This window comes from Lactuca virosa, chromosome 5 (genome assembly GCF_052849685.1).
Source record: "Lactuca virosa cultivar CGN04683 chromosome 5, Lactuca_virosa_CGN04683_v6, whole genome shotgun sequence".
Classification (NCBI taxonomy): domain Eukaryota; kingdom Viridiplantae; phylum Streptophyta; class Magnoliopsida; order Asterales; family Asteraceae; genus Lactuca; species Lactuca virosa.
This window is the reverse complement of record NC_136430.1, coordinates 331,305,068-331,325,030: the sequence shown is the minus strand read 5'-3', so window position 1 is coordinate 331,325,030 and position 19,963 is coordinate 331,305,068. Positions and strand designations below refer to the sequence as shown.

The following is a 19,963-nucleotide window of genomic DNA, read 5'->3' as shown; positions in this document are numbered from 1 at the left end:
ATCAATTGTGTACTTTATGAGAATATCAAACAGATGACACAAAAATGTTGAGAGTAGAATGCCTAAACATATAGACGAATGTTTAGAACAAAGTTCCAGATTTTAACCCGCAACAGCCATCTATTCGCACAGCTAAACAGATGATAGGTCAAACTGATTTTTCTACATTTTTCTATGAAATTTACAAGACAACATGTCCGTGCAGCTAATTTCCGACCAGTCAGTGAAAAAGGAGATTTTCACCTAAGTTGGAGGCAACAACAGGTCCTGGAAAAATTCATGGACAAACTAGACTCAAGATGTAAACTTTGAGAGTTTACGGATCACTGATACCACTTCTTATGATTTTTCTATATTTTTTTAAAAACAGGGGCAAATTGGTAATTTTTCAGAATTTCCCAACAATGCATTTTAAGGGTTATTTGACAACTTAACCCATTAAGCCATAACCAAAATCAACTATAAAGATGAAAATTGAGTATTTAACAGTAGCAACATGTCAATAAGTTAAAATAACAATTTCAACCTCAAACCATGACTCAAAGTACATTGCTTATATGGAAAAAACAAAGTACTTTGCTAAAAGAGAAAACACCACTATGGCTTGAGTTTTTTCCACCATTAAGCCTCACATCAAGACCTTTTATGGACTGTTTTGAAGACCTTTTGGATGGTTCAAAACAAGGTCTTATATGAAGGGAATTACTCACACGAATCCAAGAGAATTGAAGATAACAAAAACATGAATTCTTACAACAAAAGAAAGCATTTGACTCCAAGATTGTAACCAATTCTTGAGTACCAATTCCAACACATGATGAAGTGTTTTCAAAAGGAATTTGGACAGCAAGAAATAGCCAATAACACACCTCACATGGGTGATACTTGACCCCTCAAAAACACTAGAATTGAGAGTATGATGAAGAAGATTATTAGAATCAATTGACATATATACACAACAAAAGAGATTAGAAGAGAATTTTTTTTACCAATTGTTGGCCAAAATCACAGCCCTCTTTCTTCTCCCTAGGATCGATCAAGCAAGGTTTCTTTCCTCCCTCCTCATCCTTTGGTTCGTTGATGTCTTCTTCCCCCTCAAGTCGTCGTTTTTTTTCTTTCCTTGCTGCTTGCGTCACATGATCATACACACAAGGAGGGCCGATTGATTCTCCTTCATGAATAAATGGAACGTGGAAAAAAACACACGCCCCTTGGCGATTGTCGATCCCTCTACATGGGGGTTATATTTAAATTTTTACCATCTAGCCCCTTAAATCCCATATTGTATCCCTTTTACCCTAACCCTAGAATCTTGAGTCTTGACAATTAAAGTTTGCTTTTATGACATTTGAGTCCCTCAACCCCAATTACCCCATTGAAATGAATTATATTTATCCTAATAATTTCATAAATCAATTTCATTAAATTACACACCTTTTAGTTATTGTATAATTCTCTTTTTTTTTTAAATAAAATCATTTTTTTATTTAATTTATTTCATTATGTAACCTTAAAATCGAATTAATCATATGAAATAAATATTTGTCAAACGGAAGCTAACATCTTTGACGAAAACAAATTCGGGTCGTTACATGCATAACATCCCTGACCCTAGGGATATATAACACAACGCAAGATGATTTTCCAGATAAAAACCAAGCAAACTCAAGAGATTCTGAATCTCAGATGGAGACCTCGGGAACTCCCCAATCATAGCTGCCTCTAACATCAAGAATTCTATGCAGATGCACAAGCAAAAATGCCAACTTCCTATCTAGAAACAATGGATTACTACACTCCTCGTCTATAAATCCCAACCGTCATTTCATCACACGAATCATCCATAAATACAAAAGGAATCATTCTCATAGTCGGGATACATCAGAGACAACAAAAGTTGTCGCTCCCGATTCACTTCCATGATCGCCTGAAACCATCAGCTAGCACTTGACCTACCTGTATCCTAAGAAAGTAGACCATTGATCTCATCTCAAAGCAACCATACCACAAGGATCCTCTTGTGCATTCCCACACTGCCATACTGCCGCCAAAAGTCGCAACCATATAGCCCCATGCTGGGTCTACATCCCAACTCTGTAAATCACATGTATGTGCTCTCTCTCTCTATTTTTTTTCTCTCTCTCTCTCTCTCTCTCTCTCTCTTTCATCTGAACGCGGAAAGCTGGAAGAACATAGCCTCTGTCGTAGATAGGATATTCCAATCCATATGCCAATCACTCAGCCTCCGGCTACAATCCTCGAGCTGATCATAACGATTGCTTCTTTCTTGAGTCTTGCGACTCAGTTGGCACTACCTCGAGCAAGGCCCTCGAGACCTCAAAATCAACTAACTCACCTAGGTCTGCACCATTCAAACCCAAACTGACATGGCCACTAAAGCCCAACAATCACCAGACTCATCCTCAGTCTGAACAACCATAACCAAAAGATTGACAGATACATAAACACCGTCACGAATCATGGCATCAGCCCTGCCATCTACCTTCAGCCAACTCCTTAGAATCCTCGTGACTTCCCTCGATTCAAGTATGGATCCTGTGCTTCAAGTAGTACGGGCCCGATACTACCTTCCACACCTATCCATACTTTCCTCAAGAGTCATCCTAAATCTTCTAAGTTACCTCCTCATAATGATACTACCAAAATCTGCTAAACAGCGCACCATGCGCACTATAACACTTCGTAGGCTATCCTAGGATCCCCACCCCACCCTGCCATCAGCTGCTGAAAGACCCCCATTAGTTCCAGCTAACTACTGTTGGATAAGGTGTCTAAGTCCATAACTTATTTGGTATATACTTGACCCGACCCGGCATGGTCCATTTGGGTTGCACTTCACCCGAACTATTTATATGGATAACATTATGAGAAGAGTATATTTGCGGCCTACTAATATATTATAAGTTATAATATATTAATATGAAATTGTATTATTTAATTAGTATTGATCTTAAATTAATTATGAATTAATTTAGTGATCATAAGGTGACTAATTAAATAATGGGCTATTGTACTTATATAGTGTGGGCTAACACTCATAAGGAAATGGGCTAAGCTTGGATGGGAGTCCATGGATGATCCATGGAGCTTTTAACCCATGGATCCTTGGAATAGGAAAATACATGGGTTATTAGGGTTTGTATGGTTCATAACCCTAATCATCTACACTATATAAAGATGCTTATGGTGCTTGAAAAGACACTATGTGTGTGTGCATAAGGTGTGACCGATTTCTAGAGTATTAGAGTGCTCTCTCATAAGTTTTCCAAGTTTGTGGTGATTTGTGATTTCCATTTGAGGCATTCACATTATTGGTGCTTGGCTCTCAAACTCCCAAGGAATCAACTCACTAACAAAGGTATGTAATTCTTCTAGTATCTTTTATGTTTAAAAGTACCCCATGTATGCTAGATAGGTTATGAACCTTGGAAAATTATTTTGCATGTATTTTAGACAAACATAAATCCAAGGTTTCTAGGGTTGCATGAACACCTTAGGAGTGTTAGTTTGCTCAAAACCCAACAACTACTTCATGAATACAATCACATACAACATAACTTAAATAATCTTAGATTAAAAGACTCAACCCTACAACGGTTTGACTCAAAAAAGAGTTGCGCAATAGGGCCAAATCCTTCACTCTAAGATTATTTAACCTCTACAACATGTGACTTAATGTATTCATTTAGTAGTTAATTCACACCCGAAAGGTTCCTACTAAACATCAAGCAAGCAACATCCGAGCATAAAATATGTATAGGAGATAAGGCATCATAATTTAGGCAATTCTATCATGCAATTCCTGAAGATCCATATCCTATAACTAGCATGCAGTTCTATCATAATCATCACAAGCAAATAACAATGTGGGTATCTTGGGGTACACTTTCTTGCTCCGGCTGATCATACACATCTCATCCTTCTTTTGTTACCTTTGAAAACAATTTTGAAAACAATTTTGAAAACTTTTATAGATCCTTAGTTTGAGTCTGAATTCACACGAATGCTCATCCAATTCACTCAAATCAGGGCTCTGATACCAACTTGTAACATCCCAAAAATCAAGGTAAAATTTTTCACTTTTCAAAACCAAACCACAAACCATAAATGTTTACAAAACTTAGTTTCCCAAAAGTCAAAATCACAAATCAGAGTATCCCAAAATCAATTCTCATAAAAAATGAAGGATGTGCACGACCAAGCCTTTGCCTTGCCCTGATCATACGAAGTACCTGAAACATAAAACTTAAACTGTAAGCCAAAGCTTAGTGATTTCCCCCAAATACCACACACAACAAAACATATACAAACATGTAGTTGGGTCCAATCAGTCATCGGACTGGAATACCCTCGGGTCCACAGCCATCGAGCTGGATTATCCCTTAGCCCACAACATGAGTATGATTTACCTTTCCGGCCAACAACGCATGTCTAGATTGCTCCCGAGACTGACCCACATCTTATGTCTGGCTTGCTCCCATGTTTGTTGGCTTCTGCGCAGAGCAATATTGCCTCAACCTAACTACACTATGTTAACATATGCAAGAGATAACATATAACCAACAAATAGATAATCATACAGATCTAACAGATAACTACAACATAACAACATCCTATATACCAGGATACATAACTGAATAGGCCGACATTGGTGCCTTCGACCCATAAGTACAGTAAGGAAACTCACCTCACAGACTGAAAAGATAGTAGAAAGAACGCTGCTCTAAATGCCAACTCTACATGTCACCTATACACCAAACATTGACCTAAACTCAAACTATAGCTCAAAATACCCAAAATACTCCTAGGTCAAACCCCAAGTCAAAGGTCAAAGTTAGAAAGTCAAAAGGTCAAGGAAAGTCAAGCTGACTGAGTACGCCCCGTGTACTCAGATACTACACTGGGCGTAGTCGAGATGTAAGCGAAATATCGGGGCTTCAATCGGGACGCGCAACATACCATTTGGTACGCCCAACATACTCAGTTGTTTTCCTCTTTTTCAATTAAGTGCTTATTCCATTAAGGTACCACATCCAAAGCTAAGATCTAGCCCCAAATAACATTCTAAGTCATAAAGTTTCCAACTTTATGACTTTCCAAGTCTAGAATGAGTCCAACAACCAAACCCTAACGTAATATACAAACCAACACCTCAAATCCCATGCATGAAGAAAGGAAAGGGATCAAGATCACATTTTTATGGTTCCTAGCACCTAAAAACGTCTGAAAGGACAACTCTTTTGGTTAGAGTAGACCATACTCCTGAACACCAAGCTTATGGGACTAAATATGAACACAAACTCAAGGCTAACAAGATCTAAGAAAATAACTCATCAAGTTTCAAAATTTATACCTCAAAAGAATGCTTGAGGGCGAAACACTTTTGGATCCAAGATGTCTTGAGCTTCCAAGATGATTTCCCTTCCTTCTTCTTACTTCAAGAACCCCAAAAATGCACTCTCAAGCTAAAAAAGGCTCACACAAAGGATTAGGGTTTATTAGGGACAAATTGAGAGATGGAGGCTGACGAGGGAAAAGATCGTGAGAAGATAATGATGCTTAAATAGGGTCCAAACCCTAACAATTAGGGGTTGCTCCTTTGTTACATACGCCCTGCGTACTCGTGAATATGCCCAACATACTCCACTAAAGGCGCGTTTTCATTATGTGAGCCATGGGACCGCTTTGCAACAAATTAAATACGTAGGGTAAAAAAATGAAATTACGTGTACAAAAGGTGTTACAAGATGCTTTTTTTTAAATATATCCGTTAAAAAGCGGTCAAAAAAGCAACGTTAAAAAAAATTAGTGCAGTGAAACTTAGACCTGTTGAAAATGAAAATAACCGATACTCGATTACCCGACCCGACCCGTTTTGAATTCGGGTAGACCGGGTCGGGTAAATCGGGTATCGGGTTAGGAAATTCGAGTAATCAGGTAACCCGATATTTAAATAGGTCAGGTATTGGATAAGTTTAAAAAAATTCGGGTATACCCGAATACTCAATTAAAAAAACACATAATGTTATTAACTTATTGATCCATATGACTATATATACTTACATTTTAACCCTCCATTGTTATTTAGTCAAATCGGCTTTTATAAAATTAAAATGAATGTTTCAAAGTAAAATCATAAACGTGCTACAAATGAATGTACTAAAACAGTAAAGAAACTGTTAGTTATCGCATGAACTTTAAGAAACAAATAATTAATATATGGTTATTAAACTACAAAATTTTACATAGACCTATTGCAAAATGATTGTTGCTGGAAATTTTATACCTCTAATTTCATAGTAATATAAAGCATACAAAATCATTTTTATAGAACCTTTAAACCTTATGTTCAACTTCACCATGTCCAAACTAATCATAAAAAAATTTGCATTCAAACCAAAATGTAATAAAAATCCAATTAGTGATACTTAAGTAATTTTTGGGTATACCCGCAAATACCCGACCCTACCTAAAACCCGAATACCCAAAACCCGAAAACCCAAATTGCAATATAGGTTGGGTATCAGGTATTATTATTGTAAGGAAAAACCCGATCTATCCGAAACCCAAAATTTTTACCCGATCAACACCCCTAATGAAACTCCCAGTGCCTTAACGTAGTCCCAACCCTCGGTTGGTGTCGTGTTCACCGCACCGCCACAAGTACAAAAAATGGCACATCTCTCGGTCTTATTTGTAAAAAAAATTCCAACATTACAAAATATAAGTTGCTTCGGCCTTCCTCTCTTCGGTGGCGTATAATTTGATCAATTAGTTTTGGATACTTTGGGCCAAAGTCCAAAACCACAAAAAATAAAAAAATAAAAAAATAAACTAGAAAAGAACCATTGAAATCTTGCAACGTTCTCTCCAAGCCACCACACAACATATAAGCTCCATTTTGCCTTCTGCAACCACATCGCGGTTTTCGTTACATCCATTGATGATGGAGAGAGCTGTTCTTCTTCGCTCTATCTCTTCATGTACTTCACATGCGTGTATTCGAACCTTCTCTCGTTCTTCCCATCGTCTTTCCTCCAATCGCCACCGTCTTATCCCCAATATCCACCGTCGTTCTCCTCTTCGCCGCCACCTCCGCCAAATCTCCACCGCCTTGCCATCCCGCCTTCATTTCAGTTCTCGCTTCTCGCCTGTAACCCCCAAAGCCATCGCAACTTCATCTCCACAGTTCTCACCTGGTATGACTAGTATCACTACTTATTCATGTTCCTTCCGCTTCGTTGACAAAGAGCTAAAGTTTCGTACTTTTTTGGAAAGAAAATTGATATGGAGTTTGTTACAAATTCTACATCAGCAATTCAGCATTAGTCCTTTTTATGTTAATTGCTATACAGACATACGGGGTTTTAAATTATTGTTGTTCTTCAAATGTTATTCACTTTTATATCAATCACAATTTATCCTATTTGAATTCAGAACTCAAGTTTTAGCTGTCTTTCGAATACGGCGGAGAGGACATGATATTATTCACGACTGATTTACCGGATTAGGTTGTCTTAGTCACTCCTTTTCACTTGTTAATGTTAATTTTAGGGTTACTGCTTGTTTGCAGATGCTATTGGCGCTCACGATGATGTTGCTGAGAAGCTTGGATTTGAGAAGGTCTCCGAGCAGTTTATTGAGGAGTGTAAGTCGACAGCTGTTTTGTATAAACATAAGAAAACCGGTTGCGAAGTCATGTCTGTATCAAATGACGACGAGAATAAGGTCTTTGGCGTAGTTTTCCGAACTCCACCGTAAGTTTCCTTTTCAGAATCTGAAAACTGTTGTCTATTGTTTAATGCTTGTATGCATTGTAATTGAGACAACTGATTAGTCCATAATCCATTTGTGCATAACTGCATATGTTATACTAATCGTCACTTCATCCAACTACTAATGCAGGAAAGATTCAACTGGAATTCCTCACATATTGGAACACAGTGTATTGTGTGGTTCAAGAAAGTACCCTCTGAAAGAACCATTTGTTGAACTACTGAAGGGGAGCTTGCACACCTTTCTAAATGCATTCACATATCCTGATAGGACATGCTATCCTGTTGCATCCACAAACACAAAGGTTAGTATCTTTTGACTAGTTATTGGAAACAAACATAGGTGATTCCTTCCCAAATCTAGTTTAATAAGACATGTATTTTTTTTAATTGTAGGATTTTTATAACTTGGTTGATGTATACCTGGATGCTGTCTTCTTTCCTAAATGCGTGGAGGACATTAAGACTTTCCAACAAGAGGGTTGGCATTACGAGCTGAATGACCCTTCTGAAGAAATAACTTATAAAGGTCATTATCAAGTTTCCTTCTCTATGCTATCGAATCTTGTAATGCTCTATTAACAACTCTTGATGTTTCCTATTATATATGATGCTTTCAGGTGTTGTATTCAATGAGATGAAAGGTGTTTACTCTCAGCCTGATAACATATTAGGCCGAACATCTCAACAGGTAAAATATATTTTCATTTAAGAAAGTCTTTTCTCTGCTACAGGCTTGAGTTAACATCTCAAACATCATGCTGATGCTGCACAATTGTAATCTTTGCAGGCTGTTTTTCCAGACAATGCTTATGGTGTTGACAGTGGAGGTGATCCCCAAGTCATACCCAAACTCACATATGAAGAGTTCAAGGTGTGTTTATGTCCATCTTAACTTACATAGTTGTGTTTCTTTGTTACATCAGATTATTCCCCTTTTACCAATACAAAATACACAGGATTTTCATCGTAAGTATTACCATCCAAGCAATGCCAGGATTTGGTTTTATGGAGATGATGATACAAACGAACGCCTGCGAATCTTAAGTGGTACACATCTTTCATCTGTGTAATAATATTTGTACATTTTTTGTTGTTGTTGTGGAATGTGGACTTGTGTTATTACTCATAACATTATGAAATGAACAATTACAGAATATCTAGATTTGTTCGATGCAAGTCCAGCTCGCCTTGAATCAAAGATTGAAACACAGAAACTGTTTTCAAAACCAGTGAGAGTTGTTGAGAAATACCCTGCTGCTGAAGGTGGTGATTTAAAGAAAAACCACATGGTATGCCTTAATTGGTTGCTTTCTGATGAGCCTCTAGGCCTTGAAACCGAGCTTGCCCTTGGATTTCTTGATCATTTATTATTGGGAACTCCTGCTTCACCTTTAAGGAAAATCTTGCTTGAAAGTAGTTTGGGAGATGCCATTGTTGGTGGTGGGATAGAAGATGAGCTCCTTCAACCTCAATTTAGCATTGGGCTCAAGGGTGTTTCTGAAGAAAACATTCAGAAAGTTGAAACTTTAATCATGGACACACTTACAAATTTGGCAAATGAAGGTTTTAACATGGAGGCTGTGGAAGCTTCCATGAACACAATCGAGTTTTCTCTCAGAGAAAATAACACTGGATCATTTCCTCGTGGTCTTGCCTTGATGCTTCGCTCTGTTGTAAGTTTGGCTTCGTTTCTTGTACTTGAGTCTTATCATGAAATGTGACTTTTTGTTTTTTTTTACTCTTTTTGTTTACAGGGAAAGTGGATATATGATATGGATCCATTTGAACCATTGAAATACCAAGAACCTCTTGCAGCATTGAAAGCTAGAATTGAAAAGGAAGGATCAAAAGCAGTGTTTGCTCCTTTGATAGAGAAATATATTTTAAATAATCCTCACCTTGTCACGATTGAAATGCAGGTATTTTGGATTTAGGATTTTATTCCTTTTCAATTACAAGACATGATATCAGTATTAATTTTAATATACTTTTTAATCAGCCTGATCCAGAGAAAGCTTCACAAGATGAAGCAGTTGAGAGAGAAAGTTTGGAAAAAGTTAAAAAAAGTATGACTGAGGAAGATCTTGCTGAGCTGGCACGTATGACCCACGAGCTAAAGTTGAAACAAGAAACTCCTGACCCACCTGAAGCTTTAAAATCTGTTCCAAGTCTCTCACTGCAAGATATTCCCAAAAAGCCCTCTCAAATTCCAATTGAGGTAAAAAAAAATTTCTTATCTTGTAGTTCATTTATCTCCTGGATTGATGATCTTTAACAAAATTTGATAACTTTAAGGTTGGAGATATCAATGGGGTGAAAGTATTGCAGCATGATCTCTTCACAAATGATGTTCTTTACACTGAAATAGTATTTGACATGAGTTCACTGAAGCAAGAACTTCTTCCTCTGGTTCCACTCTTTTGGTAAGATTCTTTTAGACACATGAAGGGTAATTAAGTAATTATATATCATTATTATTAGTATTCATTATGTTTATACTAATTGATAAACAGTCAATCATTACTGGAGATGGGTACAAAAGACCTGGACTTTGTGCAGTTAAATCAGTTAATTGGAAGGAAGACAGGTGGCATATCAGTATTCCCTTTCACCTCATCAAAAAGAGGATCTGAAGCTCCTATCAGTCATATTATTGTTCGAGGCAAAGCCATGTCAGCACGCACTGAAGATCTTTTCAATCTTGTAAGTCTTTTATATTCATTTAACTAAAATTAAATATTTATAATTTTTTTTTTTTGATAAATATTTTTCTCCAATGAACTTATTAGAACTCTGTTATTTCAGGTCAACTGTATTCTCCAAGATGTTCAGTTTGCAGATCAAAAGCGCTTCAAGCAGTTTGTCTCCCAAAGTAAAGCTAGAATGGAGGTATTATTTGGAATCATATAATATAAAAATTATACAATTTGATTATCACAATTCACACCAATTAGTAAAATATGGTCTGAAGTTTTTAATTTTTTTTTATATAGAATCGGTTAAGGGGAAGTGGGCATGGCATTGCAGCTGCAAGAATGGATGCAAAGTTAAACAGTGCAGGGTGGATTAGTGAACAGATGGGTGGTGTCAGGTTGGATTACATGCATCATTTTAAATAAAATAAGTGGGAAAGAAAATGATTAATAATAATAATATTCTTTATACTTGCAGTTACCTGGAATATTTGAAAGATCTTGAAGAGAAAGTGGAACAGGACTGGAATGGAATTTCCAATTCCCTTGAAGAGATCCGTAAAACCCTTCTCTCAAAGAAGGGTTGCCTTGTGAATCTCACATCCGATGGGAAAAACCTTAAAAACTCAGAAAAACATGTCGGAAAGTTTCTTGATTTGCTTCCAGTAACTTCTCCAGTTGCATCATCTTCTTGGAATGCACGAATTCCTTCCATAAATGAAGCAATCGTGATACCCACACAGGTTGTCTTTTTTTTTTAAAAAGAGATCATTAAACGAATTTGTATATTTATAATTTTTCGTTATTAAATTATTTTAATTATTGACAGGTGAATTACGTTGGAAAAGCTGCAAATGTGTATGAAACCGGATACCAACTTAAGGGTAGTGCATATGTTATATCAAAACACATAAGTAACACCTGGCTATGGGATCGGGTGCGTGTTAGTGGTGGGGCCTACGGAGGCTTCTGTGATTTCGACTCTCATTCAGGTCAAAAATTAATCAACTTTTTATAAAAATGTAATTAATTTTTTTAAAAACTTTTTAACCAACTTGTGTAAACAGGAGTGTTCTCGTTCCTATCTTATCGGGACCCTAATTTGTTAAAGACATTGGATATATACGATGGAACCTGTGATTTCCTACGTCAAATGGAAATGGACGATGATACCCTTACAAAAGCAATCATCGGAACAATTGGTGATGTAGATTCATACCAATTACCCGATGCCAAAGGGTATAGTAGGTAAGTTATCTGATACAATCAATACCTTTTCCCCCTAAAAATATTGAACAAGACAGAACAGAACAGACTATACTGTGTTTGACTGAGAGTGACACTGATGTCTTTTGTAGCTTATTGCGGTACTTGTTGGGAATTACAGAAGAAGAAAGACAAGTAAGACGTGAGGAAATACTATCAACAAGGTACAACCACAATCTTTTTTTTTTTTTTTTTTTTTTTTTAAATAAGTTATAGTTGCATATTGTGAGCTAGTTATTAATTTATTTGTTTTATTTTTGAAAGGCTAAATGACTTCAAGGAATTTGCTGATGCAATTGATGCTATCAAAGATAAAGGAGTTGTGGTAGCAGTTGCATCTCCTGATGACGTGGAGGCTGCCAACAAAGAAAGATCCAACTTCTTTCAAGTCAAGAAAGCCCTATAAGTTTTTTTGTGGCTAGCTGGTATAATTTTATATTTCTAGATTATTATAGATCAAATGAACATAGACATGTCTTTATACTCTGATTAATACGATACTTTTCTTTCATATAAATGCATTGGTAATTTTGACTTATTTTTAGAAGGCATTAAATAGTGTAGGGAAGGTGATAATGAAGGTAAAACTAAGTAGTAAGTGTGGGGGTCTGAACCTGAAAGCGAGTTGGAGTAAAACACAAGCAGTGGCCTTGTTTTTGATTGGATGATATTTGTTGTATTTGTACTTTTATGGTCCAGCCTTTATCTTATTATATATACCTTCTTTACCATTACCAGTTTATAAGTTACTTGTGTATCTTATTGCAGAACTGAATGCCCACAAGTACATTTGCACTTTTTCATTTTGATACATCACTTTCCATTTGCATGTCCTACTTATACTGTACAACTAAACAAGGCGCTGCTGTTTTTTTTTTCTTCTAGTTAAGTTTTAAATGGTAAAATGGCTATGTCTCCGGATAAACTGTTTCATTAGTAAGATCAACATCTGTTTCTTTTCTAGTTATAATAAACCATTTACATGAAACTATCTAGTTATACCAAGTCAAACCTAACTAAGCTATTTGTGGTATCAAACAGTCTAAACGAGTCATAGAGTCATATCCAACTTTTTATTAGACTTGGTAAATAAGAGGCAACCCCTAAATAACCATATTGATGCTACGTTTCAAAAAAAGTCAGATCCAACTTTTTACTAGACCTGGTAAATAAGAGGCAACCCCTAAATAACCATATTGATGCTACATTTCAAAAAAACTAAGACGAAAGATAAATAGGTAAATGATTAGTGTCTTAATATAACGAGTCATTTTTTTGTTTCGGCTAAATCTATTAAATTATTTTGTCCAAATTAAACAAAAGGAAACAAGTATGTAGAACTATCCAGATTAAGTGCTTAACCATTAAGTAACAAAGAAACAAACCCTAGGATTCTAGGAACAAAAATCATAAATCTTTTTGGTTTAGCAAGAAAATAGTAGATGTTTTGCATAAATGATAAAGCTTATGGATTAGGTCGTTTGAAAAGGGTTATAATTATTGCACCATTGGATTCCCTCAAGTGCAATTGCACTTTTTATCTGCTTTTGGAGGTTGTACTGTACAAGTAATGAAGAAAGTTTTTAGGAGGTTTTTGGAGTTGATTTGTAGGGGTTAGGTTTATTCATTTAGTGAAAGTAAAGAGGGTGGTTACTTGTTAGGTGTTTAAAAAGGGTTATTATTAAGCTAAAGTCATCATCAATCACATTCTTGTGAGGAATCCTATGCACTCCCATTATCATCTTCCCATAAATATATGTGGTAATCATGCACTTCTACAGTCAAGATTCCTTCCAACAAACTTCCCCATTCCTTTCTTTTGGTGAATTTCAGAGTTCAGACCATTTTTATTAAAATATTTTTCATAATGGGGTGTTTAGATGTCCTAATTTTGACTGTAGACGTGTTCGAATAGAAAGTCTTTGATTGTGTTTTTACAACTTAAATTTGTAATAATTAATTGATTGTCCACGCATTTGATCAATTAAAATGTTTCAGGAATTAATGCAATAAATGGCAAAAATAAGAGAAATTATATAATGTTGGGGTTTTAAATTTGAAGTATGATATGTTGTATGGATTATACTAATATATTTAAAACTATTTTTCTTTTTTAATTTTGTTATCCATCATTTATTTTTTTTATTGGTAAAGTTTTTTCTGACAAATGTTATAAAAGCCACTACATTTTTTATAATTTTGACACTCATATTTTTTTTTCTAAAAAAATTCACTACTTCATGGATTTTTTTTGGCAATTTCATCCTTTTTACAAGTTGCCATTGGGTTTGCCTGATTGCTTCGAGGGTGACGTGGCCATTTGTTTATATGTCGTTGATATGACCCAATGTGGTGACATCGACAACCATATCTAAACACATTTTTTTTAATCAAAAACTTAGTGTATTATAGGGGTGTAAACGAGCCGATTCTAGCCCGAGCTTGACCATGTTCGAGCTCGGCTTGTTTAATTTTGAGGAAGCTCGAGCTCGAGCTCGAGCTCGATTCGAGCCTTAAAATGAAGCTCGAGCTCGGCTCGTGAACAATTCAGTGGGCTTGCGAGCCTAATTGAGCCTAAACGAGCCTCCATGTATATATATATATATATATATATATATATATATATATATATATATATATATATATATATATATATATATATATATATATATATAGGCTCGTTTAGGCTCACGATCCCACTAATTGAAGCTCGGCTTGAGCTCGTTTAATAAACGAGCCTCATATTTAGACTCGAGCTCGGCTCAGGCTCGTTTAATTCGATCTCGAGTCGAGCTTTTAACGAGTCGATCCCGAGTAGCTCACGAGTAGCTCGGCTCACCTTACACCCCTAGTGTATTATAAAAAAAGATAATCACTGGGGTTAAGTCTAGAATCCACAATCTATATCTTACAAGTTACCTATCAATTAAGTCACTTTTTTTAATTTTAAACAGTTCCCTAATTACCTAGTCTATATGGAAGTGTGACGTGTTAAGGAAGCTTATGAGACAGTGGGTCATGTCATTGGCCATCCACCATTTTTATAGGGAAAATGTCACTGTAGCACAATCAACTATTGTCATTTACCCGATTTGGTTACTAAATTGGTTTTTTGCGCAACAGGTCATTAAATTTAGAAGTTACCTCCCAATTAAGTCATTTTAGTTCATTTTTAACGGATCTTTGGTTAACGAGCCTATGTCGTTGGTTGACTTGTAAGGGACGCATATTTGGCTTTGTACCACCATCCCCAGCAGCACCTACAACCCCGTCAATCCAATATGAGTTTCTTCGGTCCTGAAAAGTTTGTAAGAAAAAGCAAACTCAACATAGTTTCACTATTTGCACTAGTCATCTTCTTTGTCAAGTACCACGACATGCATTCTTGATATGTAAATTCCCCTCTCCCTGACACACACACACATACTCTCTCTCTCTCTCTCTAATCTTTCTCCTTTGGTGACTTGATTTCTGTCGCTTTCACCTTTATTGAAAAAAATCATAAACCACCACAACCGTCAAGAAATCAAAATCTTCTCTCTATCCTGCCTTATCTCTCTTCAACGCCAACCTAAATCATCACTGATAGGACCTCGACCAACAGAATTTACCCTGGTGACCCACATATTGGGTGCAACTCAGCAAAATTCAACCCAGGGGCGTGGACCTTTACCACTATATAAAAAATGGAAACGAGATTAAGGAGTTGGGTGTTGGGAAGACGTCATGGTGGTGTTGAAGAAGCCGACAAGATTTAGATTGTCATGTTGAAGCTTTCCCATTTGATTCAACACCCTTTACTCTAAACCCATGAAGCTTTCCCATGGTAGTATAAAAAGGGAAAATGTCACTATAGCACAATCAACTATTGCCAATTACCCGATTTGGTCACTAATTGTTTTTGTGCAATAGGTCATTAAACTTACATGTTACATATCAATTAAGTCACTTTCGTTAATTTTAAACGGTTTCCCAGTTACCGAGCCTACATGGAAGTGTGACATGTTGAGGAAGCTTACGTGGCAGTGGGTCACGTCATAGGTAGCCGAAGAGCCGTTAAAAAATAAAGAAATTGACAGTCACTTATAATTTTAGTGACCTATTGCACAAAAAAATAGTTTAGTAACCAAAATCGTGTAACGTCCAAAAAATACCCAGTAAAAAGTTCATTTTTAAATAAGTTAAAGCTGTTCATTTATTGTTCCAAAAGGCGATCAGAGTCAAAGTAATTTCAAAACATCAGAGTAATTTGTAAACATTCTGAATACAACTCCAGGATATGCAGTGTGATCAAGTCGTGCCCTTCCTTTTGAAAACGAAGATACCTGAAACCATAAACATAAACTGTAAGCACAAAGCTTAGTGAGTCCCAAAGTACCACATACCAAACATACAACTGGGCCTAGCCCTGGGGTATATTCCAAACCAATAAACAAATATAGGCCCCGCCCTAGGTTTATTTTAACCCGATCGTATAATAATGGGCCCCACCCTAGGGTTTATTTCAACCCGATCATACCGTAATGGGCCCTATCCTGGGGTTTATTTCAACCCGATCATACAATAATGGGCCCCGCCCCAGGGTTTATTTCAACTCGATCATACAATAATGGGCCCCGCCCTAGGGTTTACTTTAACTCGATCATACAAACGTATATAAAAGTCACATGACAACTAGCATTCTAAATAACAAAATAACGGGTGGACATTGGTGCCTTCGACCCCACAGATACAGTGAGGAGACTCACATCACAATCTAAAAGAATAGCTGTACCGATCACTGCTGCAAAAGCTATATCTACCAGTCACCTATACAATTAACAGGGACCCAAATCTCAAACTATAATTCAAATTACCCACAATGCCCTTAGGTTAAACTTGGTCAAAATCCTGGTCAAAGGTCAAAAGTCAAAAAGTCAACGAGTCAACTCAGGCTTAGTACGCTCGGTGTACTCAGCTAATACGCCCAACGTAGTGCATTTCTCTTGGCCAGAAAATTGGGTCTCAACCAGGTACGCACAACGTACCTTCAAGTACGCCTAACGTACTAGGCTGCCACATTCTCCTTTTTATTAAGTGCTTAATCTATTAAGAAACTTCATCCAAAACCTGAATCTAGTTCCAAATGACGTTCTAAGTCATAAAGTTTCCAACTTTATGACTTTCCAAGGCTAGAAAGGGTCCATCAACTTAGGAATGGCAATGGGGCGGGTTCGGGGCGGGGCATGGTTTCCCAAACCCGCCCCGATATCTTTCGGGTATCTTATCGAGGCGCCCCGTTGGGTTCGGGTTTTCCCGTCGGGTTTCGGGTATCTTATCGGGTTTACAAAAATTCATAACGAAATCTTTATTCCGTTTTAGGGTACCCCGATGTCTTATAAAAAATACGTGTTCTAGCCTCCCTTTTAAATTAAAAATATGATGAATCACTTTAATAAAATTAACTCGACGTTATATTAAAAATTATTCGATTTAACTTTAGTGTAATACGTCAAAACATAAAAAATGATCATTCATACCGGATTGTTAATAACTAAAAAGATTGTCCACAGTAAATATTTTATCTTTGAATGCGTACAATTAACATATATATATATATATATATATATATATATATATATATATATATATATATATATATATATATATATATATATATATATATATATATATATATATATATATATATATATATATATATATATATAACCGGGGCGGATCGGGTCGGGGCGAGGATAACCCACTCCCTGCCCCGAACCCGATAAAAAACCCGATAACGACCCGTTACCTGACCCGAAATAATCGGGTTTCGGGATTCCCCGTCGGGTTCGGGTTTTTTTGCCATCCCTACATCAACTAAACCCTACCCTATTACACAAACCAAAACCTCATATCTCATGCATGAAGAAAGGGAAGGGACCAAGATCACATTTTTATGACTCCTAATAGCTCCATAATGGATAAAGTTTCCAACTTTATCCATTAAGATGGTCCAAACAACCAAGATCTAGTCTTTAAGTCTCAAAAGGACAAAAAATAAATCTTTCTCAACTTAATCCATTAAGTCCAAGTCTCCAACCTTTAGATCTGAATCAAAATGGTGTCTAGATGGATAAAGTTTCCAACTTTATCTATAACAAGGTCACAAACTTTCAAGATCTAAACTTTATGCACTAAAGTGATCAAAGAGCTCATAAAACCCAAAACTAGCTAGATCTAACAAATGCATCATCAAGATTCAAGCTTTATACCTTCTGGAGTTGAGAAAAACAATGTAGGCTCTAGATCCACAAGCTTGAGCTTCAACAATCAACAAGCTTGAACTTCTCTTTCATCCAAAATGCACTCAAAACACATAGAAAGGCTCAAGATTTGATCTAGGGTCTAGGGTTTCGAGTTGGAGGCTCAAGAGGGTGGAGGCTGATGTTAGGAAGGACCCCAAGGGGTTAGAGTCCTTAAATAGGCTCAAAACCATGAAAATAGGGTTTTTGCACTGCGGCGGTACGTCAAGCGTACCTAAAGTTATGCCCAACATAACACCCTAAAAACGTAACTTCCTTCGGCGTAGTACGCCCAACATAGTATGCCTAGCGTACTAGCTTGTGTACACCCAACGTATCAGACTCCTTTTTCTAGCTTAACTTCAAACAATCATAACTTCTTCGTTTCAACTTCGTTTTCAAAGATCATTATATCCATGGAAAGGTAATGACGAGCTCTATAATTCTATCTTGATACTTATGACTAAAAACATCTCGAACTAAAATCCTTAATTTACGCAAGAAGCCTGAAACACAACCTTTCCCATTTTACCCCTCAGCTTCCATCGAACAATCCAAGGTTTAAATCATTTGCCCAGCCTCATACACCTCCAATAGAGTCTAAACTTCATTCTATTGAAGCCCAAGGCCTCAATTTGATCCATTTATTATCTACAATCCTAAAATAAGAACTTCTCGAAACATGATGTTACAAATCGGGTCAATGACAATGGTTGATTGTGTTATAGTGACATTTTCCCAATACTAAACATGACATGGTCATTAGGTCATGCATATTTTTTCATCAATTTTTTCTCTTGCTTTATTTATATCAACTCGAATTCACATCTCAAACTCATCTACTTTATTTCTTAATATTTTCATAATTTATATGTTAATTTTATAAAATATAACTTTATTTTTATTTTATATACTTTACTTTTATATGTTGTTTTTATTTTTTATATGTTCGTCATTTTTTGATATTCTAACATTAATAGATTTAATTTTTCTAGTGCTTATTGTAAGCTTCTCTTTTGAGTTTATGTTTGATGTTTGTGCGATTTGTGAACTCTATCGATGGGCATTTCTAATTGATCATACGATGGTAATATAGTTGATTAGGGTGCAAACATCCAATTTGGGCCATGGGCCTAACCAAAATCAAGCTTTGTTCGCTTAAAATCTAAAGGTTTCGACTCAAGCACGGTTTTTTCAATCCTTGTGGTATGAAGTTAGAGATCAGCTCGTGAAGAAACATACATAGGCTCGTGCACGACTTTTTTTTTTCTGACGAGCTTAAATGAACTTAAGCTTGGCATGGTGATATGACAAAGACTGAGATCGTTTGCATCATTTAAGCTCGTTAAGAAGCTTGTTTTCAAATTAATTCCAAAAATTTACTAAATTTGAACCAAATAATGGGTGTAGAAAAAATAAAAACTCTAAAAACCAAGTTACAAAGTAATCAAACTCCAAAATACAAACAACCAAAAACTTTAAAAATACAAAAGTACTATAAATATGATTAAATTTTTATAGAACAAATTAACCAAAAACAAATCTTCTGTGATGCAAGTTCAACCCAACATGTAAAATCTGCCAATTAAAACACTTTGAAACTAACAATGGTATTGATATTGTTATGATGAAAATGATACTTAAATGGTGTTGTAATACTACAGGTGTAGGTTTTCCAAAACTGTAACACCCAGTTTTCAGAACAGATCGGTTTAGGGCATCAAGGAGTCAAAGGCATGGTTTTTTTGGAAAAACTGGATGTCATGACGTGACCATAGAGAGGTCATGATGTGACAAGTGAATAAATGAAAATGTGGATTCAACCGAGCTCAAGAAATGAGACACAAATGCTCACGATGTGAGATGGGCTGCATACTAAGCCCATAATCTTTTAGGGTTTCCTTCGTATTTAAACCCCATAAAC

General features: G+C 36.2%; 1 protein-coding gene across 1 annotated transcript; it reads left to right on the top strand.

Annotated features, from left to right (window-relative positions):
• Positions 1–6,882: 6,882 nt before the first annotated feature.
• On the top strand, positions 6,883–12,296 carry PREP1 (presequence protease 1). Its single transcript, XM_079051847.1, has 19 exons — positions 6,883–7,220; positions 7,595–7,778; positions 7,927–8,101; positions 8,193–8,325; positions 8,417–8,487; positions 8,587–8,670; positions 8,756–8,846; positions 8,952–9,472; positions 9,554–9,718; positions 9,799–10,017; positions 10,095–10,222; positions 10,313–10,502; positions 10,605–10,688; positions 10,793–10,890; positions 10,971–11,235; positions 11,322–11,484; positions 11,560–11,740; positions 11,851–11,922; positions 12,023–12,296. The coding sequence occupies exons 1-19, from the start codon at positions 6,965–6,967 to the stop codon at positions 12,162–12,164; spliced, it is 3,222 nt and encodes a 1,073-aa protein (XP_078907973.1). The 5' UTR covers positions 6,883–6,964; the 3' UTR covers positions 12,165–12,296.
• The last annotated feature ends 7,667 nt before the right edge of the window (positions 12,297–19,963 follow it).